General features: G+C 42.5%; 1 protein-coding gene across 1 annotated transcript; it reads left to right on the top strand.

Moving 5' to 3' along the window:
• Positions 1 to 27,339, top strand: BEND6 (BEN domain containing 6). Its single transcript, XM_014943958.1, has 9 exons — positions 1 to 164; positions 15,495 to 15,723; positions 15,845 to 15,990; positions 16,507 to 16,605; positions 16,967 to 17,144; positions 18,750 to 18,967; positions 20,330 to 20,522; positions 22,683 to 22,821; positions 25,326 to 27,339. The coding sequence occupies exons 2-9, from the start codon at positions 15,528 to 15,530 to the stop codon at positions 25,588 to 25,590; spliced, it is 1,434 nt and encodes a 477-aa protein (XP_014799444.1). The 5' UTR covers positions 1 to 164; positions 15,495 to 15,527; the 3' UTR covers positions 25,591 to 27,339.
• The last annotated feature ends 329 nt before the right edge of the window (positions 27,340 to 27,668 follow it).

Here is a 27,668-nt window from a genome sequence, read left to right as displayed (position 1 = left end):
TTTTTCAGGGAACTTTTCCTAAATCTTAAGGATGCTAAACAAGAGAAGAGAAGATGAATGAAGAGAGGAGGTTAAAACAAACCCATTGGCTCTCAGCTGAGATTTGACCTCAGGAGGACAATCCCCGAGGTGAAGCTATTTTGGAGAAGAGGAAGCAAAAGAAGGTAACAGAGTCTTGAGAGCAATGGTGGGAAGAGTGTGTGGAAGGGCAGGGCAGGGCAGAAAAGAGATCTGAGTTGTTGAGAGGCTGGAGCAAGTCTGAGAGGGTTTTATATGCTTTGAAGGCAGTGGGCACTTGCAGCCCAGAAGGCCAATCCCATCCTGGGCTGCATCAATAGAAGTGTTGCCAGCAGGTCCAGAGAGGTGATTCTTCTGCTTTGCTCTGCTCTGGTGAGACCTCACCTGGAGTATTGTGTGCAGGTCTGGAGCCCTCAATATAAGAAGGACATGGACCTGATGGAGCAGGTCCAGAGGAGGGCCACGAGGATGATCAGGGGGATGGAGCACCTCTGCTCCGAGGACAGGCTGAGGGAGCTGGGGTTGTTCAGCCTGGAGAAGAGGAGGCTGCGGGGAGACCTAATTGCAGCCTTCCAATGTCTGAAGGGAGCCTACAGGAAGGCTGGGGAGAGCCTGTTTAGAAAGGCCTGCAGTGACAGGACGAGGGGCAATGGCTTCAAGCTGGAGGGGAACAGATTTAGACTGGAGATGAGGAGAGGGTTCTTCACTGTGAGGGTGGTGGAGCCCTGGAACAGGTTGCCCAGGGAGGGGGTTGAGGCCCCTTCCCTGGAGATATTCAAGGAGAGGCTCGACGAGGCCCTGGGCAACCTGGTCTAGTTGGGGGTGTCCCTGCTGACTGCGGGGGGGGCGGACTAGATGGCCTTTGGAGGTCCCTTCCAGCCTGGACAATTCTATGATTCTGTGATTCTATGAAGGCAGCCTTTGACCCTGAGATAAATAAGGGGAACTGCCCCCGTTTCAGAGTAGACGTGATGCGGCCGCGCTTCCGCAGGGACGGGAGAAGAGGGGAGGTGACATCCTGCAGATGCTGCCTTTGGGAAAGTCAGGGGCACAGCTGGAGTTTTGGGCAGGAGGCTGGGAAGCTTTTACTTCAGCAGTGCCCAGGGAGGAGGTGGTGCCGAGCACTGGGGCAGAGGGATGGAGAAGGCAAGAAAAGAAGTGATCAAGTATTTGCAGGGGAAAGAGACAGGACAGGACGGGAGGCTGATAATTTATGTGAGGTTCAGCGACGCTTTTTTAAAAGACACTAAAAATGTGCAATACCAAAAGCTGGTGTTTTTGAGTGGAGAAAGCATGTCTGCAGAGATTTGCTGCCTTCTCCCAGTGTGAGCTGTGGGATTCAAGGGCACTCCACAACTCTGCCGAGGCATCTCTCTGCTCCTATGCATTCAGGCCCCAAGGACCTCTTTTTGCAATTATAAGACTCCTGTATCAGCGAGTCGAAAGAAAAAAGTCATGTGCTAGGTCTGGTGATGCCCACGTAAGAACAGGAGATGATACATGAAACGATTTCACAAGAGTTGCCGAGTCAGTGAAAGGGTAAGATCGTTTCCTTTCACTGGTATGTATATATGCTTTAAGGACTGTGTTTCTACTAATTAATTACAATTAAGTAAAATATTCTGCTTAAAGGACTACTTAACTGGTTAGAAGGGTTCTCTAATCATCTAAGACTTCCTAACAAAATATTTGGGTTTTTTTGTAATCAAACAGGAACCAAATACAGTAAAAACCAAAGAAGCCAGCAAAGTAAATACAGAAAATATCATAATATCTGAGTATTATCAACTATATTTAATGAAATAATTGACTTTCCTCCTCAATATTCTACTCCATGTGTTATGTGCTGTCCTCAGTGTGCTTCCTAGCAGTTTAAGTGTGATGTATAAGAAGCTCCACCTAAACATGAGGAGGAACTTCTTTCCTGTGAGGGTGGCAGAGCCCTGGCAGAGGCTGCCCAGGGAGGTGGTGGAGTCTCCTTCTCTGGAGACATTCAAACCCACCTGGATACGTTCCTGTGGGACCTGCTCTGGGTGGCCCTGCTCTGGCAGGGGGTTGGACTAGATGATCTCCAGAGGTCCCTTCCAACCCCATGTGATACTGTGATTCTGTATGAGAAGATGTTATGGAAGTTTCTGGTAGATGATTAAACCTTATAAAATACATTCTTCAGCTGAAAGAGTAACTATTTCCAGCTTGATATAGGCATCACATTTAAAAGAAAAAAAAAGTGATATGTCAAATGATATGTTCTAAATTCATCAGGGTTATTGCAGATCTTTTTCCTGCAAAGCTTGTTTGCTCCGTACAGTGCTTTGTATGTTTTGAAGGCACAATAGCATTAGTTAATTCTCACAATATTATTGCAATTAGGCAAATATATAGTATTATTATTGCTTAAGATCCTTTGAAAAGAGAAGCTAAATTGTAAAGATTGATTGATTTACTCAAGAGCAAACTGTGTTATTCCAGTGCTACAGACTAGACCCCTCCGTGACCGGAACATTTTGCCGTCTGCAAGTGTCTTGGGTGACCACCTAAAATCAAATCCCTGCCCACTTTAGATATATATATAGGCGTTATTGTCCTTATTTTGCACGTTCAGTAACTGGCACAACTTGCATGTTTTGATTCCCTCTGCTTATTGGACCGTATGTAAATCGGATGGAGTATGAGCCGTGCAGTTGTGAGCTCACAGCTCACAGCCTTGCTGGAAAAATGCTGGCAGGAATTCTGTAGGCATAAATTGACTTTGCAGACAGAGAGGCTGATCTTGAGCCTGGCTGGAAATATACTGCTAAAGCTCCTATGGCGGGGTTTTGGGTTCTTTTTTTTTATTTATTATTACGGCATCTATATGTCCCTTTGTCCTTGGTTAAAATTTGCTCTGCGTTCATTTTTGGCAGGGTTTAATGCAGCAGTTGTCAATCTGAATGGGGCCTTGCACCCCAGGGGGAATTGCACTTCATTAGTATGTGATGTATATAATTGGAAGTTGTTTAAGGGTTGTTTCAGAATGATATACAACACTGGTCGTTCAGCTCTTATATTAATTTATAAAGTTGGGTTGAACTATATATGCGAAAAAGACATTTAATTTAACAGGAGGGGAAAAAATAGCTTTAATAAGGTTTGAGGTTCTTATCCTTTCTGTCAGGTCTCGGAAGCGCACACAGAGCTGCTCTTAGTTGCAGTAACATTCCCTGATGGAAGAGAACAACACATATGTCTCTTGTTCTAGCCCATGACCTTTAACAGCAATGCAGATTTTTTTTTTTCTTTTTTAACTGGAGATCCTCTAGTTCATTCCCTCCTACCAGCGTGCTGCAAAAACAGAGTGATTGCAGAAGAGCTTTGGAGTAAAAGAGGAGGCACTTTGAGTAGTAACCAGGCAGGACTTCTAATCTATCCTCACTCACCTATGGCAGCCAACAAAGACATAGGAGTAGAGATAGTTAAGAAGCCCCCAGCTCAAGCCTGGAATTTCCTAGCTGCTGTTTCACTTCTGTGCTCTTAGAGCTGAAGGGAGAATGTCACCCTTAGTAACGCGTCGGGGCCGCAGAGCTTATGGGAAGATGATAGAAGATAGCTTGTGCCACCTTATAGCAAGACTAAGATGCACCCTCTTATAAACTCTCACATCAGGTTGGTTTGAACAAGTCCAATTTGAAAGTACGTTGGTTGCACATGGAAGGTGTGTCTGATATTTTTTCAGCCCTTTAGGAGAAGGATCTTGTCCCGTATTTGGCTCCTTGGGCGGGTACATAGAGATCTGCACAGTTTTTGCACCTCGGCACAGATTTGCATGCGGTCAGACTTTCCCTGTTGCCTTCCTATAAACATCTTTAGACAAAATAAGTGAATACATCACTGGTCTTTAACATTTATAATTTGGGAGCTGTTAAGAATTGTTGTGTTGAGTCACCCAAGGCAGGTCAGGATGAGTATGGCCAAGTGTCAAGACTCTACAGAGCCATGCTGACTTGGTTCTCCTCCCAGGCCACTTGCTGCTCCCAAGAGTTTGGATGTATTAACCTGCATGGAAAGAGCTTTCACGTGATTAATCAAATTCCTGTAGCTTAGGTGTCTCGTCCAGTTCAATAAATAAACTGATTTTTATTGGTCTATATATTAATACATTTTGTTGAGCATTTCATGTGCGAACAGGCCAATCAAAGTGGGTATTAGTTTTCCATCTGTCAGCTGTGGAACAGCTCCTTAATAAAGATACTAATCTGCGATGTAGAATTAAGATAACTTCCTGTGTCTTGTTATTTGGCATCTTGTTATCTTTATGGGGATGTCTAATTGAGTGTGGGATTAAAATACATGATAAATAAATGTATGTGGTTTTTAGGCGTGTGAGGTATCTCAGCTCCTAATTAAACTCAGTTCAATCATTAAATTCAGTTCAATCATTAACGCCCGGAGAACAACTCGCTTCCCTAAATTTATGTGTTATTTGAGGTGCCTGGAGTCAGTAACCACCCTCAGGAGCCTAGAAGGGGGTCTGAGGGAGATTTGTGCCCATCAGAACAGGCAGTTGGAGGCCAGGCACGATAATTTATGGTGTCTGAGATATTGCACCGTGCGTTTATCTTCAGGCAACTGAATTGAGCCCTGGAGCGTTTGAAATAAAGTGAATTGCTCCCCTGGGAGCTTTAATTGTGTTCAGCAGGGGCTTGTTGACTCCTGACGGTGGGAGGGAGTTGCTCAAGGCTGAGACATCTCCAAAGGGACAGCAGTTGTGGTAAAAGACCTGTGGGAGATCTGCACTTCTGGAGTAGCAGCTGAAAGCCAAGCAGAATGTCAGAAGACACTGGCGCTAGAAACCTGTGTTTAGGGAGCCCAGTTGATCCCTAGATCTTCATCTTTTACTGTCAGTTGGATAAATTATTAGTTAGAACAAAAGGTTAGTGCTTCCAGACATACTAAATATACCTGCTTAAAAAAATTTCATTATTCATCTTTTCCTATCACTCAGTATTACAAATAAAAATAATGGTTTGATGCAAAAAATCAGAGTTTTTCCAATATGCTTTAAGCCACGGCCCTACAAAGGGCTTTGGTATATTTAGGTATAGGCTGCCCAGGGAGGTGGTGGAGTCTCCTTCTCTGGAGACATTCAAACTGGACACGTTCCTGTGCGACCTGCTCTGGGTGGACCTGCTTTGGCAGGGGGTTGGACTAGATGATCTCCAGAGGTCCCTTCTAACCCCATGTGATTCTGTATTAATGTTATTTTATAGAACTGCTAGGTTGCTGAAACTCACAGCACGGAGGGCACTACTGTGAAAAATAATAATAATGGCTTCATTAATTGCTTGGGCCACTCCAGTGGGTTTTAGCATGTGGGAGGAGGTGTGGGCCAAATTCTGCATGTAATCCCGTGGGTCGTAAACGCTGCTGAGGCTTTGAAGTCAACGAGGCAATCTGCGTAAATAAGGCCAGAAGATGTTGCTTTACCATGAATAGCATCACTTCATAGAAAAATATCTCAGATTGTTTCATAGATAGTCACGCCAGGAGAGCGACGAGCAGCCAGGAAGTGAGCTGTTGGGTATCAGTCATAAAAATCATGTCGTTTTATCCTTCCTGGGGAAGGCAAGCGCCGTCGCTTCTGTGCATTTATAGGCTTGAAAGTTGCAGTAACGTTCTGATGGATGCTCCCCCAGATTTCCAGCTGAATTTGGAACGCAGCGATACTGATGATTCTGGAAAATGTGTACTCTGTGTTTCTTAGCAGATTTGTGCTTCTAAGTCACATTTTCCCATGCAGTGACTAAGATACCACGCTGCAAAGCTTTTTGAGCAGTAACAACACTTGTGCGTTCTTCCGACAGCACCTAATTCCACTGAAATTATTAGTAAATCTTACAGTGGTTTCAGGGGAATAAGATTAGAACAGGTTTCTATATGTAACATATTTATGTTTATGCAAGATAAATCATAGAATCACAGAATGGTTTGGGTTGGACGGGACCTCAAAGATCATGGAGTTCCAACCCCCTGCCCTGGGCAGGGACACCTCCCACCAGACCAGGTTGCTCCAAGCCCCATCCAGCCTGGCCTTGAACACTTCCAAATATGTAACGTATTTAAATATGGTCATGTTTTCCATCATACTCTCACTACAGAGAACTGGGAATTTTCAGACTCCAGTTGCAGCTGGAGAGTTTTACACCAACATTGTATTTAATGTCCTGACATTGTTCCATGTAAAATGCCGGAGCCTTAAGTAACACAAACCAAATCTGTGATTACCACTCAACATGTTGAACTGGAAATGAATAGTTTTGAGTGAGGAAGATGAATTTCTAGCCTAGCAAAGGCTGTGGGATTTTTTTGGAGTTTTGGTGGTGGTGTTTTTTTTTTCTCCCAAGGAAAACTGGGATGGTCAAAGGCTGAATTTAGAGCATAGATAATATAAAATGTTAGTACTTCTTATGGAGCTGTGTTGCAATGGTTGTGGTACAGTTTCTTGTTCAGCTGAGATGGGTGGCAAAGCCCTGTTTTAAGCCACAGCAGAATCAGGCCTGTTGGCCCCAGTGGACCTGCGATCTCACAGCCTCATGCTGTAAATGTGTAATACTTTACACTGCGTTTACAGAAAGGAAAGAGAAATAATGATCTGAGCGTGCCATCTGCCAGCTCTCCAGCTGAATGGAACAGGCTATGTCAGTCAAAGGCTGTGATATGGCTTTAAATGACTTTTTTTTAGTTTTTTTCTTTTTTTTTTTTCCTGGCTTTTTGGGTTGCTTAGTAACAATATTCTGTGTGCAAATTTGTAGCATCTGTGCAGAACGTAAGGTGTTAACATGTTTGTAAAAATTAAGAGTGTAATTAATGTTTCCTCTGCAGAGCTCTAAAAATTAAATGGCTCCTTCCCTTTTTTTTTCTTTTCTACAAATTACCTGCTCTTAGAAAAAGGACAGACAGATTTGTGTCTTAGAGCAGTGATAAATCATAAATTTGCATCTCAGTACCCCTCAAATAGGTGGCGAGTGTTTTCAAATGAAGAATAGAGCAGAATTAAGTAACTTGCAAAACATAAGTGGCTTTCAAAGGTCATGTAATTTTGTCTCTGTGATTAGTAGCTGCACATGGGGTAATGTCTATGAATGATTATATACCTTCCAATTAAACCACTGAACAAAGCACCCAGTGTCAGAAATCTTACTTGATGACTTGCAGAACTGTGTTAGAAAGATTTAAAAGAGGGAACTGGATACACTTTACCAGACTTCATACTCCCTCCTTTCGGCTGCCTATAGCAGAAGGTCTACTGGAGTCTATCCCACTATTTAAAGTCTTCTCACAATTAGAAAAAGCTAATACAGGATGGGTTGGACCAAGCCAGCTTCTGTAAGGAGACATACCTACCCCTGTACAGTCACTGAATAGTCAGGGGAGAGAAATCAGCTCTCCCAGACAGTAAGTCATCCCCTGTCTGTTAGATACGTGTCTTAGGGTGAGATGAATCACCTCTCTCTGCGGTGACCGAGCCAAACGTGGCTCGACAACCTCTCACTTTTAAGGCAGTAAAAGTTTGGTAAGATTCATTCCACTCCCCAAGATTTTTTTATTTTTTTTTTCCTGATTATAGAGTAAATTTTGCTGTTGATCTGTTATGGCAAATGAAACATTTTAGAGGCAGGCATCTGCAGCAATCCTGGCTCAGACAAGGTTCACATCAGCTCCAGCAGGAGAACAGGGTGAGAAAAACACTGCAGGACTTCTCTTCCAGCAAGTGAAGTATTTCTCTGCTCCTTTTCTTCATTAAAGACATTTTGTTCTAGCTTTCCATTCCCTTTAATCACTGGCTAGAGTTGATGCCAGCAGACAGTTAGGTATTATCCCCAGGGCCCGTGGACTGTCACAGTAAATTCTGTGGAAAGAGGAAAGAGGCAGTTTGATTAATGTCTGTGGGGTGAGCTGAAGCCATAGCTCCCTAACAGCAAAACAGTAACCATCACCTCTTGCACTCTGGTCCTTTTATTTGGCAATGATGTCGTAGTTTTGTTACTCTATGTGTGAGGCAAGCAGTTGAGCTGATGCCCAGCAGAGCTGCAGCAGAAGAGCAGGGACCTGGCCAGTTGGTCCCTTCAAAAGCAGCAGGAATAACAGGACTGAGCACAAGCCTTAGAAAACTGCTGGGAAGCTCTTGGACTCGTACCAGGAGCTAAAGGAGTGGATCACAGAATCACAGAATGACCTGGGGTTGGAAGGGATCTTTGGAGATCACCTAGTCCAACCCCCTGCCAAAGCAGGGTCACCCACAGCAGCCTGGAGAGGAACACGTCCAGGTGGGTTTTGACTATCTCCAGAGAAGGAGATTCCACAACCTCAGCCCCATCCCTCTTCCCATGACTATTTGTGAAATCCATTCCTTATTTCTCTCAGCCTCCTATGTAGCTAATATTTTAACTTGGCAGCTGGTAAGACTCTTGGTGAAATTTTGGATATTAGGAAATATTTCTTCACGGAAAGGGTTATCCAGCATTGGAATGGGCTGCCCAGGGAAGTGGTTGAGGCACCATCCCTGGAGGTGTTCAAAAGACGGGTTGACATGGTCCTCAGGAATATGGTTTAGTGATTTTTTTATTGCTTATTTCTTATTTATTTTTTTTGTCAGAGTTAGGTTGGTGGTTGGACTAGATGATCTTGAAGTTCCCTTCTAACCTAGATGATTCTATGATTCTATGAATCAGTTTAGCTGTTTACTAGTACACCCTCCCACCAGAGGCAAGAATCTTGACAGCTCAAAAGAGCTTCGTAGATAACGTAGGCAAAATTGCTGAGCTCTGAGTCCTGCCGTGACCGTGGTGAAAGTTGTTCCTAGCTTTTGAATGGCAGGATGGATGCCCGCTGTGATTGCACACACCAGCTCTTTTAAACTTGGTATATTGTTGTTGGGACAAACGTGCCATCTCTACCTATCTAAACGTACCTATGTCTAGTGAGGTCTCAGTCCTGAAACTTTTCTTCCTTTGGGTTCTGCTTTGTCTGTGTGTTTCTTCGTTTGAATGATCCCTGTCTGTGGGCTGAGGGTCCACTTGGCATGGGTCAGTGGCAGAATGAGGTCTCCAGCAACTCACGCTGGGCACAGGTAGATATTCAGGCTGCTTCCTCTCCAGCATTTACATGGGATGGATGTTTCCTGGTCTTTCTCTCTCTCTTTAAAGAAAATTAATGTGAATTCTTGCAAACACAGTCTCCTTTCTCCAGCAGGGTAGCGCTTAACAATCCCTACTGCTATCGCACTCAACACATTCGGCAGAAAAGCATGATTTAATACTCTTTTTTAGTGGTGATCTCTTACGCTGCTTGCCTCATTGTCTCAGGAAACATGTTGACAGGCGTGCAGCTGCCGTGCAAATTCACAAGTCCCCCCCTGTGTGAAAAGGCAGCTCTGCTGAGGGGTAGCACAGACGTGGGGAAGAGTGGCGAGCCGGGCTTCTGCAAACGAACCAGCCCTGTCTCAGAGCGCTGCCACCAGATTTTCTCACTTGGACGTAACAACCCGGTGTAATTCTCCTTGCCCAGCTCTGAGTTACCTCTCTGACAGCCTCTGCACGAGGGGCTGGATTTGCTTCCCCACTGATTGAGGCTGGATTTGCTTCCCCACTGATTGAGGCCAAGCGAATCGCAAATCACATCCTCGCATCTGGGGATCCCTGAGTTTCCAGCTCCATGGCAGTACTTCACCTCTGTGAACTGACAGGCTAAGCCATGTGTTTGATGGGAAGAAGATTAAGGTTTGACAAAATCAGATTTTCTGATTTAATAATTGTAAAGTAGAAAATATCTTCTGTGAGCACAAGGGGAACACTTAAATGAACCACTTCCATTGCCAGTAGAGTTTAATAACGCGTGTTATGTTTTGCCCTTTTGCGGAAGGGATATCAGCTTCATTAGAAAAATAAAGCACAAAGTGGGACTTGTTCCCTTCTCTCAGTGTACAACTTCAGTGCTTCAAAAAGCCCAGAAACGGTCTTTTGCTTTAAAAATACTGTTTTACGTAAGCAAAGGATTTAGCTGTGTATTTGGGTGTGGGTTCTCCTCGTTGCTGTTATTCTTCCTGCAGCAGCCCAGCTCTCTCCCAGCCCTCAGCCTCTCATTTCTTTTGCACTTTTTCCAGCTTTCCCCTGCCAGAACGTGTCACACCTCCGACCTGCTCTGGGTGGACCTGCTTTGGCAGGGGGTTGGACTAGATGATCTCCAGAGGTCCCTTCCAACCCCATGTGATTCTGTATTAATGTTATTTTATAGAACTGCTAGGTTGCTGAAACTCACAGCACGGAGGGCACTACTGTGAAAAATAATAATAATGGCTTCATTAATTGCTTGGGCCACTCCAGTGGGTTTTAGCATGTGGGAGGAGGTGTGGGCCAAATTCTGCACGTAATCCCGTGGGTCATAAACGCTGCTGAGGCTTTGAAGTCAACGAGGCAATCTGCGTAAATAAGGCCAGAAGATGTTGCTTTACCATGAATAGCATCACTTCATAGAAAAATATCTCAGATTGTTTCATAGATAGTCACGCCAGGAGAGCGACGAGCAGCCAGGAAGTGAGCTGTTGGGTATCAGTCATAAAAATCATGTTGTTTTATCCTTCCTGTGGAAGGCAAGCGCCGTCGCTTCTGTGCATTTCTAGGCTTGAAAGTTGCAGTAATGTTCTGATGGATGCTCCCCCAGATTTCCAGCTGAATTTGGAACGCAGCGATACTGATGATTCTGGAAAATGTGTACTCTGTGTTTCTTAGCAGATTTGTGCTTCTAAGTCACATTTTCCCATGCAGTGACTAAGATACCACGCTGCAAAGCTTTTTGAGCAGTAACAACACTTGTGCGTTCTTCCGACAGCACCTAATTCCACTGAAATTATTAGTAAATCTTACAGTGGTTTCAGGGGAATAAGATTAGAACAGGTTTCTATGTGTAACATATTTATGTTTATGCGAGATAAATCATAGAATCACAGAATGGTTTGGGTTGGACGGGACCTCAAAGATCATGGAGTTCCAACCCCCTGCCCTGGGCAGGGACACCTCCCACCAGACCAGGTTGCTCCAAGCCCCATCCAGCCTGGCCTTGAACACTTCCAAATATGTAACGTATTTAAATATGGTCATGTTTTCCATCATACCCTCACTACAGAGAACTGGGAATTTTCAGACTTCAGTTGCAGCTCGAGAGTTTTACACCAACATTGTATTTAATGTCCTGACATTGTTCCATGTAAAATGCCGGAGCCTTAAGTAACACAAACCAAATCTGTGATTACCACTCAACATGTTGAACTGGAAATGAATAGTTTTGAGTGAGGAAGATGAATTTCTAGCCTAGCAAAGGCTGTGGGATTTTTTTGGAGTTTTGGTGGTGGTGTTTTTTTTTTCTCCCAAGGAAAACTGGGATGGTCAAAGGCTGAATTTAGAGCATAGATAATATAAAATGTTAGTACTTCTTATGGAGCTGTGTTGCAATGGTTGTGGTACAGTTTCTTGTTCAGCTGAGATGGGTGGCAAAGCCCTGTTTTAAGCCACAGCAGAATCAGGCCTGTTGGCCCCAGTGGACCTGCGATCTCACAGCCTCATGCTGTAAATGTGTAATACTTTACACTGCGTTTACAGAAAGGAAAGAGAAATAATGATCTGAGCGTGCCATCTGCCAGCTCTCCAGCTGAATGGAACAGGCTATGTCAGTCAAAGGCTGTGATATGGCTTTAAATGACTTTTTTTTAGTTTTTTTCTTTTTTTTTTTTCCTGGCTTTTTGGGTTGCTTAGTAACAATATTCTGTGTGCAAATTTGTAGCATCTGTGCAGAACGTAAGGTGTTAACATGTTTGTAAAAATTAAGAGTGTAATTAATGTTTCCTCTGCAGAGCTCTAAAAATTAAATGGCTCCTTCCCTTTTTTTTTCTTTTCTACAAATTACCTGCTCTTAGAAAAAGGACAGACAGATTTGTGTCTTAGAGCAGTGATAAATCATAAATTTGCATCTCAGTACCCCTCAAATAGGTGGCGAGTGTTTTCAAATGAAGAATAGAGCAGAATTAAGTAACTTGCAAAACATAAGTGGCTTTCAAAGGTCATGTAATTTTGTCTCTGTGATTAGTAGCTGCACATGGGGTAATGTCTATGAATGATTATATACCTTCCAATTAAACCACTGAACAAAGCACCCAGTGTCAGAAATCTTACTTGATGACTTGCAGAACTGTGTTAGAAAGATTTAAAAGAGGGAACTGGATACACTTTACCAGACTTCATACTCCCTCCTTTCGGCTGCCTATAGCAGAAGGTCTACTGGAGTCTATCCCACTATTTAAAGTCTTCTCACAATTAGAAAAAGCTAATACAGGATGGGTTGGACCAAGCCAGCTTCTGTAAGGAGACATACCTACCCCTGTACAGTCACTGAATAGTCAGGGGAGAGAAATCAGCTCTCCCAGACAGTAAGTCATCCCCTGTCTGTTAGATACGTGTCTTAGGGTGAGATGAATCACCTCTCTCTGCGGTGACCGAGCCAAACGTGGCTCGACAACCTCTCACTTTTAAGGCAGTAAAAGTTTGGTAAGATTCATTCCACTCCCCAAGATTTTTTTATTTTTTTTTTCCTGATTATAGAGTAAATTTTGCTGTTGATCTGTTATGGCAAATGAAACATTTTAGAGGCAGGCATCTGCAGCAATCCTGGCTCAGACAAGGTTCACATCAGCTCCAGCAGGAGAACAGGGTGAGAAAAACACTGCAGGACTTCTCTTCCAGCAAGTGAAGTATTTCTCTGCTCCTTTTCTTCATTAAAGACATTTTGTTCTAGCTTTCCATTCCCTTTAATCACTGGCTAGAGTTGATGCCAGCAGACAGTTAGGTATTATCCCCAGGGCCCGTGGACTGTCACAGTAAATTCTGTGGAAAGAGGAAAGAGGCAGTTTGATTAATGTCTGTGGGGTGAGCTGAAGCCAGAGCTCCCTAACAGCAAAACAGTAACCATCACCTATTGCACTCTGGTCCTTTTATTTGGCAATGATGTCGTAGTTTCGTTACTCTATGTGTGAGGCAAGCAGTTGAGCTGATGCCCAGCAGAGCTGCAGCAGAAGAGCAGGCCAGTTGGTCCCTTCAAAAGCAGCAGGAACAACAGGACTGAGCACAAGCCTTAGAAAGCTGCCGGGAAGCTTTTGGACTCGTACCAGGAGCTAAAGGAGTGGATCACAGAATCACAGAATGACCTGGGGTTGGAAGGGATCTTTGGAGATCACCTAGTCCAACCCCCTGCCAAAGCAGGGTCACCCACAGCAGCCTGGAGAGGAACACGTCCAGGTGGGTTTTGACTATCTCCAGAGAAGGAGATTCCACAACCTCAGCCCCATCCCTCTTCCCATGACTATTTGTGAAATCCATTCCTTATTTCTCTCAGCCTCCTATGTAGCTAATATTTTAACTTGGCAGCTGGTAAGACTCTTGGTGAAATTTTGGATATTAGGAAATATTTCTTCACGGAAAGGGTTATCCAGCATTGGAATGGGCTGCCCAGGGAAGTGGTTGAGGCACCATCCCTGGAGGTGTTCAAAAGACGGGTTGACATGGTCCTCAGGAATATGGTTTAGTGATTTTTTTATTGCTTATTTCTTATTTATTTTTTTTGTCAGAGTTAGGTTGGTGGTTGGACTAGATGATCTTGAAGGTCCCTTCCAACCTAGATGATTCTATGATTCTATGAATCAGTTTAGCTGTTTACTAGTACACCCTCCCACCAGAGGCAAGAATCTTGACAGCTCAAAAGAGCTTCGTAGATAACGTAGGCAAAATTGCTGAGCTCTGAGTCCTGCCGTGACCGTGGTGAAAGTTGTTCCTAGCTTTTGAATGGCAGGATGGATGCCCGCTGTGATTGCACACACCAGCTCTTTTAAACTTGGTATATTGTTGTTGGGACAAACGTGCCATCTCTACCTATCTAAACGTACCTATGTCTAGTGAGGTCTCAGTCCTGAAACTTTTCTTCCTTTGGGTTCTGCTTTGTCTGTGTGTTTCTTCGTTTGAATGATCCCTGTCTGTGGGCTGAGGGTCCACTTGGCATGGGTCAGTGGCAGAATGAGGTCTCCAGCAACTCACGCTGGGCACAGGTAGATATTCAGGCTGCTTCCTCTCCAGCATTTACATGGGATGGATGTTTCCTGGTCTTTCTCTCTCTCTTTAAAGAAAATTTATGTGAATTCTTGCAAACACAGTCTCCTTTCTCCAGCAGGGTAGCGCTTAACAATCCCTACTGCTATCGCACTCAACACATTCGGCAGAAAAGCATGATTTAATACTCTTTTTTAGTGGTGATCTCTTACGCTGCTTGCCTCATTGTCTCAGGAAACATGTTGACAGGCGTGCAGCTGCCGTGCAAATTCACAAGTCCCCCCCTGTGTGAAAAGGCAGCTCTGCTGAGGGGTAGCACAGACGTGGGGAAGAGTGGCGAGCCGGGCTTCTGCAAACGAACCAGCCCTGTCTCAGAGCGCTGCCACCAGATTTTCTCACTTGGACGTAACAACCCGGTGTAATTCTCCTTGCCCAGCTCTGAGTTACCTCTCTGACAGCCTCTGCACGAGGGGCTGGATTTGCTTCCCCACTGATTGAGGCCAAGCGAATCGCAAATCACATCCTCGCATCTGGGGATCCCTGAGTTTCCAGCTCCATGGCAGTACTTCACCTCTGTGAACTGACAGGCTAAGCCATGTGTTTGATGGGAAGAAGATTAAGGTTTGACAAAATCAGATTTTCTGATTTAATAATTGTAAAGTAGAAAATATCTTCTGTGAGCACAAGGGGAACACTTAAATGAACCACTTCCATTGCCAGTAGAGTTTAATAACGCGTGTTATGTTTTGCCCTTTTGCGGAAGGGATATCAGCTTCATTAGAAAAATAAAGCACAAAGTGGGACTTGTTCCCTTCTCTCAGTGTACAACTTCAGTGCTTCAAAAAGCCCAGAAACGGTCTTTTGCTTTAAAAATACTGTTTTACGTAAGCAAAGGATTTAGCTGTGTATTTGGGTGTGGGTTCTCCTCGTTGCTGTTATTCTTCCTGCAGCAGCCCAGCTCTCTCCCAGCCCTCAGCCTCTCATTTCTTTTGCACTTTTTCCAGCTTTCCCCTGCCAGAACGTGTCACACCTCACCCAGTCACTTGGTCCTGGGCTGGTTTTCTCTGGCTGCAATTGTTCATCTCGCTGCCCAGGAGGTGATTAACACAGCCCTGGATTTCATACATCCCTCTTGATGGCAGGCGTAGCTAGTGCTTTCCTTCCTTCTAGGGCAAGTTTTTATCACACCTGTATCTTTTAGGTAGAGTCTGGAATGAAAACGTTCGTTGGGGCAAATGTAGTAGTAATAGGTAATTACCAATATCCAGGAACAGGGGCTTTTTAAAGTCTTCTTGTAGCATTCCTGTGGCACCACACGGTAACAGCTATTTTTCCTACGACGCCCTGCAGGCAGCATCTGGGTGACAAGAGAACCACCTAACAATGAAAAAATTCACACTGTTTGATTTTGTAAATGATAATTCACTGCAAATTGGAGAGACGACGTGGATACAGGACCTTCCCAGTGACGACGATGAGCTAGAAAGGCTCCTGAAACCAAACGAGCACGTGTTGGTAAACTGGCCCGTGGGGGAAAGAAAGACAGAAAAGCACCTGGTGAAAGTTGTGTACATGAGTGGTGAGTGCAGTGCCAGATCATTTGTCTGATATGAAATTTTAACTTAATTGTGAGGTATTGCTGCTTGATTTTCTCTGCTTTGGCCTTTTTTGGTTTTGGTTTTTTTTTCCCATTACTTCAGATGACCCCCAAGAGCTGGTGGAAATGATGCAAAAGATATTACGAGCAGATGAAATTACAAAAATACAAGTCCTTGGAAAAGGCAAGAGGAAGAGGATAGAAATGATATTCTCAGAAAGTGAGGACAGTGACCTGGATAAAGAACAGGTGAGTTTCTGTCTTATATCTGTGCCTGATATTGGTAAGCTCATAATGGGATGAAATAGGCTGCAACTATTGGTTCTTCTACAATATAATGCACAAAATATAGCGCATTACCATATATACAATATATAGTAAAGGTAGGAATACAGGCAGTCTTCACATGGTACCTCAGCACAATAATCTGTCAGAGTAGGCCAATAGATTTTGCCCTTTGCTATTTAAAGAGTGTTGTTTGAGACTTGGATGCTTTGTAGCTTCATTACTTTTTCTTCCATAAGACAGAAATCTGACCACTGTGTAAGAAAGGGAAGGGACCAGGTTTTCTGAGCTGAGATCTGCTGTGACAAACCATAGGGAAAGAAACCATAAATCTTAACAAAAAGTTACAAACCCATTTTCCAAAAATGCTAACCAAAAATTTCAAGTGCACAGTGAAATAAAAGTTTATGATATACTGTGAGATACTGTTATAAAAGGCTCCATAGGAATGCAAAGGCACCATTGTACTTTTGTTTACAGGGGAAGATGTTGAAGCATATAAAAAGAAAGAAATCACTGCAGGCTTCTGCTCCTGCCAACATCCTGAGTCAACTCGAAACATCGTTAATTAACAAACAGGTAAACGTCTCATCTTCAGCAATTTTAACGTGTTAAGCAAAAGCAAACTGAAATGTATTTGTTCAGTGGAGCGTAAGGCTTTTTTTTTTTGGTGAGGTTAACAGTTCTCAAAGACACCACCTGAGCAAATTGGTAATTGGAGAACAGAGAGAGAAGTGCCTAATAGTTATATATTACACTGATGTTTCATTTTTATTTTTAATAGGAATGGTACTAGCTATTACTAGAATGCACTGAATCTGTGTACAGAGTATTCTGATTTAGCCAAGTTATTTGAATGTTAGTTTTAATGAATTAATTTTATGCTGCTGTTGCTCTAGATAGCATGTTTTTTTTTTTTTTTTTTTTTTTTTTTTTCCAGAGAGAACCCTATTCAGGGAGCAACTTTCTGTACAGTGAAAGTAGCAGTGATGATGAAGAGCCTTTATTTCAGCTATCCAAGGTAGAATTGTGTGCCAAAATAAAAAGCCTCAAGAGGAAGCTGACAGACACCATGAGAGAGAACTGCCGCCTACGGCAGTCCCTGGTGATGCTTCAAGGTAAAGTCAGGGGAATTATTGTGATGAAGAGGAAAGGCTGAAGGTCATGAAAAGCTTGATTTATAAGAGGCCATTTGGATGGGAATTATGGATGCTCAAGCACCTGACACGATCAAGGCCTGCCATTAGCATCAAAGTCTTTGATACATGGCAACATTTAATTCCAGAAGCACTCAGAAAAAAACTGTCTCACGCGGGGGCCATGCAATCAGAGAGTCAGAAATGGAAAAATCTGTCTAAATCCTGTCAGTTGTTCCCAGGAGAACCTGTCTGTAGGCTGTGTCTAACCCTCGGCTCAGCTCAAACACTCCCCTGACCAGTCCGACTAGCCCCTATTTATTAGCAGTCTTTCTTGATCTACTGAAATTTTATTTATTCTGGAATGATTTCATTTCTAATTACTTCGGTTATTCCTTATTGTTGATAACATGAGTTAGTTCCAGGTGCAACAAATTTAGTCCTTTCCATTTTGTTCTTTTATAAATTAATCCTTCATCACTCAGTGATCATCTCTGAAGCCCCTCTTGCTTGTCCCTGTCCCTTACTCTGGGGCAGACAAGACCAAATCCAAATTTTTAAAAGATTAGTGAGTGAATAAGGTTTGAAGAGGATTTGCTTCTTCCCTTGCCAGGTACACCATACCATCCCTAGACAGCCTAGTATCTCTTTTCTGTTTTTTTATTGTCACATGAAGTGTTCAAGGCCAGGCTGGATGGGGCTTGGAGCAACCTGGTGTGGTGGGAGGTGTCCCTGCCCAGGGCAGGGGGGTTGGAATTCCATGATCTTTAAGGTCCCTTCCAACCCAAACCATTCTATGATTTTGCTCACACTTAGCAGTTTCATTGCCCACCTGATTCCACTTCATACATTATTCATCTTGGTTTGAATCATTCATCTCCACCTTTTTGAATACTATTTTTAAACATTTTGTTAGTGTCTGACAACTTTTCTTACCCATTTAGGTGCGTTTGCCTTGTACCTTAAGCACTTGTATTAGTCTTTTACAGGATTTTCTGTAATTTAGTGATTCTGTATCTTGCTGATTCTTTATCCCTTGCATCCTTTTTGCTCTGAATTGATTCTTCTTAATGTTAGTGAATTCTAATGAATCTTCTTAAATATTAGTTGGAGAAAAGGTTATTTAAAAGATACTATCTATAGATTTAAAAGAAGGAAAAAAAGAAGTCTGTGCAGTTTATGTAATTTCTTTAAAGCAAAAAATAAAAATAAATCAGACATAACATTACTTAGCCCATATTCAGTAGCTTTAGAGACTTGTAAGATTTTCAGATAGCAAAAATAAAAGAGATAAATAGCCTGTTTAGTGCCAGCATGGGCATAAACTGATGGTTCCTCTTAGCCTTGCAGAGAACTGATCTACCCTGTTCTAGGAAGGGAGGCCAGATCTTCATGGGTGGGCACAACAGAACGGCAAGAAAATTTTTGAGAAAATAGGAAAAAAGATGTTGAAGCATCTTTGCTGACTGCTTTGACTCTCTTGCATTATGACAGGAATCTTACTGCAAAAATATACATCCTTAGATGTATAATTAGAGTCTGAAAGCTTCCATACTATTTCATCCCTCCCTTTCCATTTGATTTCAGTGTTGCCACAGGCAGTCACCCATTTTGAGGAACTGGTAGGGATGGCAGAAGCCCTGCTGAAAGGGGGAGTGACATCACCTGCATCCAGCCTGCACTCACCTGCTGTTTGGAAAGCATCTCCCCACCCGTTAGCAGATTCATATGCAGCTCTGCACAGCAACTCCAGCTCACCAGTAACTCTGAATGGGGAAGATGAGGAGCAACAGACCGAAAAACAGGTCAGTGAAAAGGCAATTTCAGGCATGAAAATGAAAACTTTCTACAATACAAACTTTACTGTTAGGCTATAACACATATTTAAAAAAAAAAAAAAAACGCATCAGCAAAAATCATTTTATCATCAGTCAGTTGGTGACGTGATGAATGAGAGCTCCTTTTGTGCAGAAAGATCTTTCCATGAGAAACACTAGACTCAGTATTGTGTGCTGGTACACTCAAACTCACTTTGATTTCTGTGGCTTTGCACATCTGGGACTGAGGGCAGAACGTGGGGGCATGAAGAAAATACCAAGATCCTGGCATCACTTCCAGCCTAATGGATGCCAAAAGGGAACTGGTAGTGTTTCAGAGAGAATCTAAGAAAAATACCAGCAGTCTGTTTAAACTGTTAGTAAGTAAATGGAGAATGGTATTTTTCTGCTCTTCTTCCAGACACTGGCCAGCAGTTAAGTAGAAACACCTATGTAAATATGGATGCTGAGTAAAGATGTTCCCCTATTCTCTGTAGTTATAACAGAGCGTAATTGAGAAATATGAGGCACAGAGGCTGTACATGAAAAATACAAAGATGCAACCAAAAGAATAATTCTAGCTTCTGCATTCACAATTTACATAAACATTGTTATGCACCGAGTCGTGCCAGTCAGTGGAAATCATTCTCCTATGTTCTCACGGAGTCCTAAAACCCAAAGAAATCTACGAAGAATTATCAAGGTGTGATGTGTTTACCGAATATTGCAATACATAAAATTTCACCTAACATCTCCAAAGAAATAAAAAGACCTAATTTTCTCAGCATTACCTAACATAACCTCATTTTTTAGCCTTACCTAACAGAGGTAGCTCAAAAATTGCCCATCAGTAGAGTTCAAATACTTTGGCTGTACGACCGCTGCGTGTGTAGAAGTCACTCTCACAAGCCCAGGACCAGATGTCCCAGTTCTTAGGGCATGTCTGCTGGGAGGCAGGAATATTAGCTTGGGCACAGTGCCACGCTCCCGAGGCTGTAGGGAATCCGTGCCAGAACTGGATCCCAGCCAGCCCCCGTGGAGAGCAAGCAGAAGGCTTTAGATGTGTCTGAACGTGTCCTGTCTCCACTGGTGAGTAACCAGGATGGCCTGGTGACGCGTTTGCTAGGATGAACGGGGTCCTTCCTCTGCCCCACACTTGCTTCTGACAAAAAAATCCCCCCGTGTGTAGGGGTGCATGGTATGCAAGTTTAGTGTTGCTCTCAAGCGTACAGTTTGCAGAGATTACTTTCGAAATTGTGGCTTAAAAAAAAAGAAAAAATATTATATAATGCTACATAATATTTCTAGAGAACTGCAATAACTATGCCTATGACCAATTGTGTTTTCCAGTTCAAGATCGAAAAGTGGCAGATTGCACTGTGTAACAAGAGCAAACCTCAAAAGTTTATAAACGACTTGATGCAAGCACTTTACACACATGAATACATGGCTACACACAGCCTGACAGGGGCAAAATCCTCCTCTTCAAAGGACAAAGCAGCGAAACCGGCTATGAACCAGAATGAAGTTCAGGAAATCATAGGTGATGACTTGGTTTACGTTACTCAGGGGGGCACTGATTTGACAGAGGGCTTTCTCTGAGGGAGGGGCTGTCTCTTTTTCTCAAGTCACAGGCGACAGGACAAGAGGAAATGGCCTCAAGTTACGCCAGGGGAGGTTCAGGCTGGATATTAGGAAAAATGTTTTCACTGAAAGGGTTCTCAGCCATTGGAATGGGCTGCCCAGGGAGGTGGTTGAGGCACCATCCCTGGAGGGGTTCAAAAGACGGGTTGATGTAGTGCTGGGAGGTATGGTTTAGTGATGATGCTCCTTGTTTGTTGTGGGGGTGTCTATTTTTGTCAGTCAGGTTGACGGTTGGACAAGATGATCTTTAAGGTCCCTTCCAACCTAGAAGATTCTGTGATTCTGTGATGCTTAACAGCTGGTCGACCCAGGTGATGCGCTGTTTCTTAGTTCCTTCTGGAGCCACACGCTCGTTAAACCCATCTGTTACAAACCCTGTCAGTGAAATGCTAAGCAGGGGTATTTCTCTTGCGTGAGTTTTGTGGGTTTTACTTCAGTAACTGCTCAGCACAGTAATATTACAAATAGTTTTAGCCTTTGAAATGCCAATCTGCATCAGTCAAACTGGGAACATGGCAAAAACAGCTAAGGGAAGGCAAAGAGAGGACGCGCTTGGATCAAATTTAAAATAATGTCTGCTATCTTCTGAAGTTAGTGAATGTTATGAATTCTGACATTTTAAATAGCGCTGGAGGCCCAATGATACAATAAGCACAGAAGACAGGAGTAGTGATCAGAGAAGCAAACAAAATTTGGTTTATGCAGAGGTTTAAGGCAAAAAATGGTTGGTGCATAGGAAAGAGGATCCATTTCAGATGGAAGTAGCAGCTTTAAAGAAAACAGTATTTTGTGAGCACATGAAGCCTGGTTTTTATTGGATTCGTACCTATAGCTTAATACCTGACCAACACAGCCTAAATTCCTGTACAAGAACCCCTCGCCCGCTGCCATTCCCTAGGACTTCCCCAGTTCTCTCAATTCCCTTCCCAGCTTAGCTCCAGTTCCTGTACCTTAGTGCAGTTTTGTTGAAGTTGGCCAGCAGTTTCAGAAGTCATCAGCTGCAGAAACCTCTTTTTCTCAAGAACCTGGCTGGAGAAAAAGTCCCACAGTCAAAAGAGAGAAAAGGAACAAGTGTGTAAGACGGGGAGGATATATTTAGAGGCAGTAAGATGAGACCATTTCAGAATGATGTATGAGGAAAATTAAAAAGGTCTCATGGGATGAGAAGAACAGTTGGACTCAAAAGTCTTAATCATTTTTTCCAACCTAGATGATTCTATGATTTTAGGAGCTACTAGTGACTTTTCTAAAGGTGGATTCTGGGGAAGGGTCTAGGCAAAACTGACAAGGGAAGCAGAGGAGATAATCAGGACACTGAATACAGCATGCTGCAGAGAATTCAGTGACAAAGGGCAGCCTATAGAGAAGTCAAAGAAGTTTAAGGGAAATGAGAACACTCCTGAATTCAAATAGAAAAGTGTCAAATTATACACGAGATGAAGAAAAATAAGATAGAAGCCTGGGAGTTCTAGGTCGGTAGAAAATGAGTAAGTAGATCAGATTATTTGAAGAAGATGGAAACTGTAAGACTTCGAAATGAAAGGGGGGGAAAAAAATCAAGGGAAAGGAGGATGATAGAGGAGAGCAGGAGTTGCATTCCTGATGTTGATGCTTGGGTTTTTGCATTCAAAAAAAATGTTAGCCAGGCAAAACAGAAGGGAAATTATTAGGGAAGGAGATATCACCAGCAAATGAAAATTAATGAACAAAACTTGTAAGATTCAGAGGCATGAGGACTGACGAGGATAGGAATGGGAGTCTCTGATGAAGGACAGAACAAAGGGAGAGAGGATGAGCAAACACAAATCACTCACGACAGGAGGCCCTGGGAGTTCCCTTTGAGTTTGCCAAGAGCAGGCAGAGCAGTTTGGAAGGCACAGAGAAAAGCAAGGGCTGGCACGTGCCAAATCTATGTAGTGGTGTGTGAAGACAGAGAAGTAACTAGAGCTGAAGTGAAGTAGCTGAAAATGTCAAAGATGCAAGAGATGCATTTTAGATCATAGATCTGTTGTTTCCCTGATTTGGAGGTCTCATTATGTATCATGTCTTTATGTTGCAGGAATCACAAAACAGTTGTTTCCAAACACAGATGACGCTTTAATTAGGCGAATGATGGGACAAAAACTGAACAATTGCACCAAGAAGCCAATTTTAAGCAAAGATCTTAACTCAGGTGCTTTTCAGAAGCATAGCTTTTGGTAAGTCTTACCAAAAAAAAAAAAAAGTCTGCAATGTGTAATTCCATATATTACCCTGTGGTAATATATGTGGTAAAATATGTGACAAAATCTAAAAGCAATTTTAAAATTACATTGAAGATTTGTGTTCATATATTCATTGCCAAGTAGGTAAATATTTTTGTAACCTTGTACAAAATCATGTAACACAGAAGCAATCCAGCTTTACGTTACAGCACAAAAAATGTTGTTCATTCCAGACAAAGCAGCACAAGGCTATTAAATTACAGGAAGATAATACAGAAGTAAACACATAGAGTTACTTTGATCGATATGTCTATTTTAGATTTGGCATTATTTACTTTTCAGAGAGCAGTCGATCCCATTTTCATGTCACCTGTTGTGCCTCAATTAACCCACAAGTAAAGATAAGGAAAAATCACACCTCTTTTGTACCTACTGACAAAAGTACTGTAGGAGAATTATCATTCTTTTGCTTCCAGAAGAGTGAAAATTATTGAGGCAGAGGAATTATTAAATAACATCTTGCTTATTATAGACATTCTTACCTCATGAACAAGACTAGTCTAAATGTGCTGAACACATCCCTATTGTCAGTGAAGTCAGCTATTTGCATAGCACTGTTTCCATATGTACCAAACATACATATCACAGATTAATTGAGGCTGGGAGGGACCTTTGGAGATTGGGTAGTCCAACCCTCGCTGCTCATAGACCAGGTTGCTCAGAGCCACGTAGTTTGGTTGAGAACCTCCAATGATGGAGACTCCACAAGCTCCCTGGGCAACCTGTGCCAGTGCTCAGTCACCCTCGCAGTGAAAAAAGTCTTTTCTGATGTTCAGAGGGAAGCTACTGTGTTTCAGTTTCTCCCATTGCCTCTGATCCTGCCACCGTGCACCACTGAGAAGAGGCTCCATCTTCTCCACACCCTCCCATCACATGTTAATACACGTAGATAAGATCCCCTTCAGTCTTACTGAGGCTAAACAGTCCCAGCTGTCTCAGCCTCCCCTCAGAAACAGGATAAGAGATTAACAAGGAACAGGATAAGAGTTTAACAAGGAACAGAATAAGAGATTAAAATCAGTGAGACAGGGAGAACAGATCTGTCCTTACTTAGACTTTCCATACTGAAGTAGTATGTCACTTCTTCCTAGTTCAGTTATCTTGTGCATGTTTTCAAATCCGTATTTGCAACTGTATGACACTTCATAACAAAACACAATAAAAAAAACAAACAAACAAAACCTACCCCAAGATATTTGACTATGTTATGACACAATTGTTTGAAAAATAGCTTTGCTGCTATAATTCCTCTCTAAGCCACCTGGAAGTACTCCATGGACCACCAGTAGTCTATGAATTACTACTTGATAAATACTCAGAGAGTATCTGTTGGAAGAATCCACATACACAGGTTTTCCCATCTGGAAACAATAAGCAAATGCCCTAGCCTGGCTAAAATACAGTTTAGTATGTTAATGCTTTTCTCCTAGAGATGAGAAGGCTTCATAAAGCAAAGGTCCTCTGCATTTGTAACGTGCCGTGTCCATTAATTCACTATACTATTTTTCCTTGACATAGGAGGTAAAAATAACAGCACAGAAACACAGATTCTGTCTTCTTTGAAAGTATTAAATCTGAAATATTTTATATTTTAAGTCTTTATCAGATCCATATATTTTGTTAATTCCTGAGTCTCCTGAAGTCACAGTATTCCTGAAGCCTTGACAGGAGGATCTTGAGCTAGAACTATAACAGCTCTGGGTTGTTTTTTAATACTGCCTATAGACCTTTCAATTTAAACTTGATATCTTAAAAATGTCTTTACGTCTGTTATTGATAAGTGCTTATGTAAAATCCAGTCCAACATCCATTGAAACCAATGCAGATATTGCCTGCATAGTCTCTCTTGAATGGATAATTATTAGAATGCATTTATAATGGGTTCATTGTACATCTGTTCAGTATTTCCTCATTGCAAAAGCATTTAAGCACCTTGTAAGTAATCAAGATAACCGTAGTGATTCTTTTAACTCAGACGACACAAGTTTTCTTTGTAAGAAAATGAGGAGAGTTTAAAAGTGCTCACAGTCTCACAGTTCACTTTCCAGCAACGAAGCACAGAGAGGGGTCAAGAGAAAATCCTGTTGTGTGGTACCTTTAGTAACAACTTACCCACACGTTGCCTACCTGTAAAACTGGTGATACTGCAGTTATGATCTCCTCCCCTGCTGCTCCTCCTTCCTTGCCCACCCGCTCTGCTTTTCCCCAGAAGATGATTACAGTTCAGGAGAAGCAATTTGGAGCCAAGTCCAACCAGGCAGACAAGTCACCATCTCAGATCCACATGGCTGAGGTGAAACAAGGAAAAGGGGAACATGTCAATGAAGAAAACTAGTTCTGTAGCTAATAAACAAACTCAGATGCTCGGAAACTAAGCACAGTAGTAATTGCACGTTTAATGTCAGTATCTCAAGCTTGGTTATAAATTGTCTCAACAGTGGCTCAACAGCTGCTCCTCAGGGCATCATCTCTTCTGCTGTTCCTCTCAGCACACAAGACCAGCAGGATGATGATTCACCAGCTGCTAATGCACAAATTCAGCAAAGTGACAGCTGTCTGACTCCACCTCCCACCACACAAGGTCAGCAGGAGTGCTTCAAACCCACTTCTTCCAAGGTGGAGTCTCACCTCACCAGAAGCTCACCAGCGCCCTCTCCCAACCAGGGTTGTGGACAGGATCTCAGGAATTCAGACAAAGAATAACAGAAGGTGTTTCATACCAGTTCAAATTCTCAACCGAGATTAAAGAATAGTATAAAATAAAATAAAAAAAATAATAATAATACCTAAATGGGCCTTGTAACAGTGAACAGAGATACTGCAAGCAGAATAGAAGCCTGACAACCATTTTCTCAAACAAATGATAATCCCACAGCCTATAAAAATGTGACGGGATATTAATATCTTTGGCTTTAAGCTATTATTAAATATATGCATGTTATGCGGTAATTAAAAATATAAACTTATTCAGAAGAATATAAGAAGAGTTCCCCTTAGTTAGACAAAAACGTTATTTAAAGTAATACCAAATGAATGTGTAGGAGGAACCTTAATCCCCTTGCTCTCACCTTGACAGCTGATGGAAAACTGCTTTACTGACCAGAGAAAGCTATTGCATATTAATACAAAAAAGATATAGAGTTACGAAAAGAGAATAGAAAAATTTCCTAGTGAAATAAGGACTATGGCCAGCACAGGATTAGAAAGCACAGGGCCCCATGAAAAGAGAACAAAATAGATATTTAAGGCTGCTGTTAACTTGGAAATAAGAGAACATTCTTAGGGCAGTGAAGCTGCCGCTCTTGAGAAGTCTGCAGGAAAGAAGTAGCTCATTTTTGACTTCTGAAGGTTGGAAAGGCAATGAAAGAAGCCACGTTCCCTCATAGCTCAGGGAAGAGTCCTCCAGGATAGCCTGTGTTGTTGTGGAGGCCGTGGCTTCTCTCACAGGCCTTCTGCTGCCAGTCCCCTGCTGGTTTGGCAGCTCTCCCTCCCTCTTCCCTGAACATCAGGTCCATAGGATAAGGGTGCCAGATCCCTCCAGTTGGGAAATGGAGGACAATCTCTTGGAAGGGACTGGTAAAGGGCCGAGTTGCCAGCCTCTACTCTCCGTGTTTTGATTTTGGTGTGCTACCTCTTGCCTAGAGCGTGGACAGGTAGAGCATTCCTCATGGGACTGGGACCAGAAAAATCCCAGTGGCTGGGGCAGTTCCTCTTGGGATCTAACACCACTTGTTCCAGGGAGCAGCAGGCAGTCGTACACCCTATAATTGCCTGAGGAGGAGGAGGGAAAGTACATTTTATTTTCCTCGCTGACTGATTAGTGATTTGAGGTTTATAGCGTGCTGGTAGCATGGGAAGGAGAGAACACTGGGATTATAGCTTTTGTGCTTGAGTGTACTTCTCCCAGGACAGAGAGCACTAATAGTTAAATCTATTTCAGATGTGGCAAACAAGCAACTAAGGAATCAAGATAAAGGAGGGAAAAAAAAGAAGAAAAAAAAAAAGTTGAAGAAATCTAGCTTGACTAGAGGAGAAAATACGTTAGAAGTAGTATTAGGGTGAACACTGGGAAAAAAATCTGAAGACCAGGCTAGCAGCCAAATACCTCTGAAGGGTAGTGCTGCAAACCTAACTGCACTAGAACAATGCACTAATAAAATGCACTGTGGAGAAGGCTTTTGTGTGGGCTGGGGTAGGAATGAAGCGATCAGCTAGCCCTTCCATCTCACGTGGCTATCGGTTCCTTGTAGACAGGATCAGGATGAAAGCAGGTATGAAATCTGATGTAAGTTCTATCTCATGTGATGAACTACCATCCATAAAATGTAACAGAAAGATGTGTACTATTATGTATATTTTGTATATATACCTGTATGTACAGCATATAAGAATGTATATAGTTAATCATATTTTTGAAGCAACTTTCTATCAAATAAAATGAAACATTACTAAGTCTGAGTTCTGTTTTATTGTCCTTACTGTCTTCTGGGCCTTTTCTTACATCAATCTCTAATATATTTTTCTAATATTTTTCTTTCTAATATTTTTTCTCTCACTTTTTTTTTTCTTTTTTCTTTTTTTTTTTTTTTTGTTTTTTTTTAATAACTGTTCTGTAGCCAGCTTCTATAAAGCTTGACATTTTTAGCTGGGGGAAGGGGCTGGCCCACCTGATGAGGGCTCTCTAACCCTAAAGCTGTCACAGCTGATATCACACAGCTGTGGCTCTCCTGCAGTTGGGGAGGTGGAGAAGTACTTGGGAGCTCAACACGAGTGGTTCCTCT

Source organism: Calidris pugnax, unplaced genomic scaffold, assembly GCF_001431845.1.
Source record: "Calidris pugnax isolate Ruff unplaced genomic scaffold, ASM143184v1 scaffold105, whole genome shotgun sequence".
NCBI lineage: Eukaryota > Metazoa > Chordata > Aves > Charadriiformes > Scolopacidae > Calidris > Calidris pugnax.
Note: the sequence above shows the minus strand (reverse complement) of the source record. Positions and strands in the feature narration are given on the sequence as shown.

Coding starts and splice junctions, on each gene's coding strand:
- BEND6 (XM_014943958.1), top strand. CDS start 15,528: ATGAAAAAATTCACACTGTTTGATTTTGTAAATGATAATTCACTGCAA. Junction 15,991..16,506: donor GTGACCTGGATAAAGAACAG/GTGAGTTTCTGT, acceptor TTTTGTTTACAG/GGGAAGATGTTGAAGCATAT. Junction 20,523..22,682: donor TGAAGTTCAGGAAATCATAG/GTGATGACTTGG, acceptor TTTATGTTGCAG/GAATCACAAAACAGTTGTTT.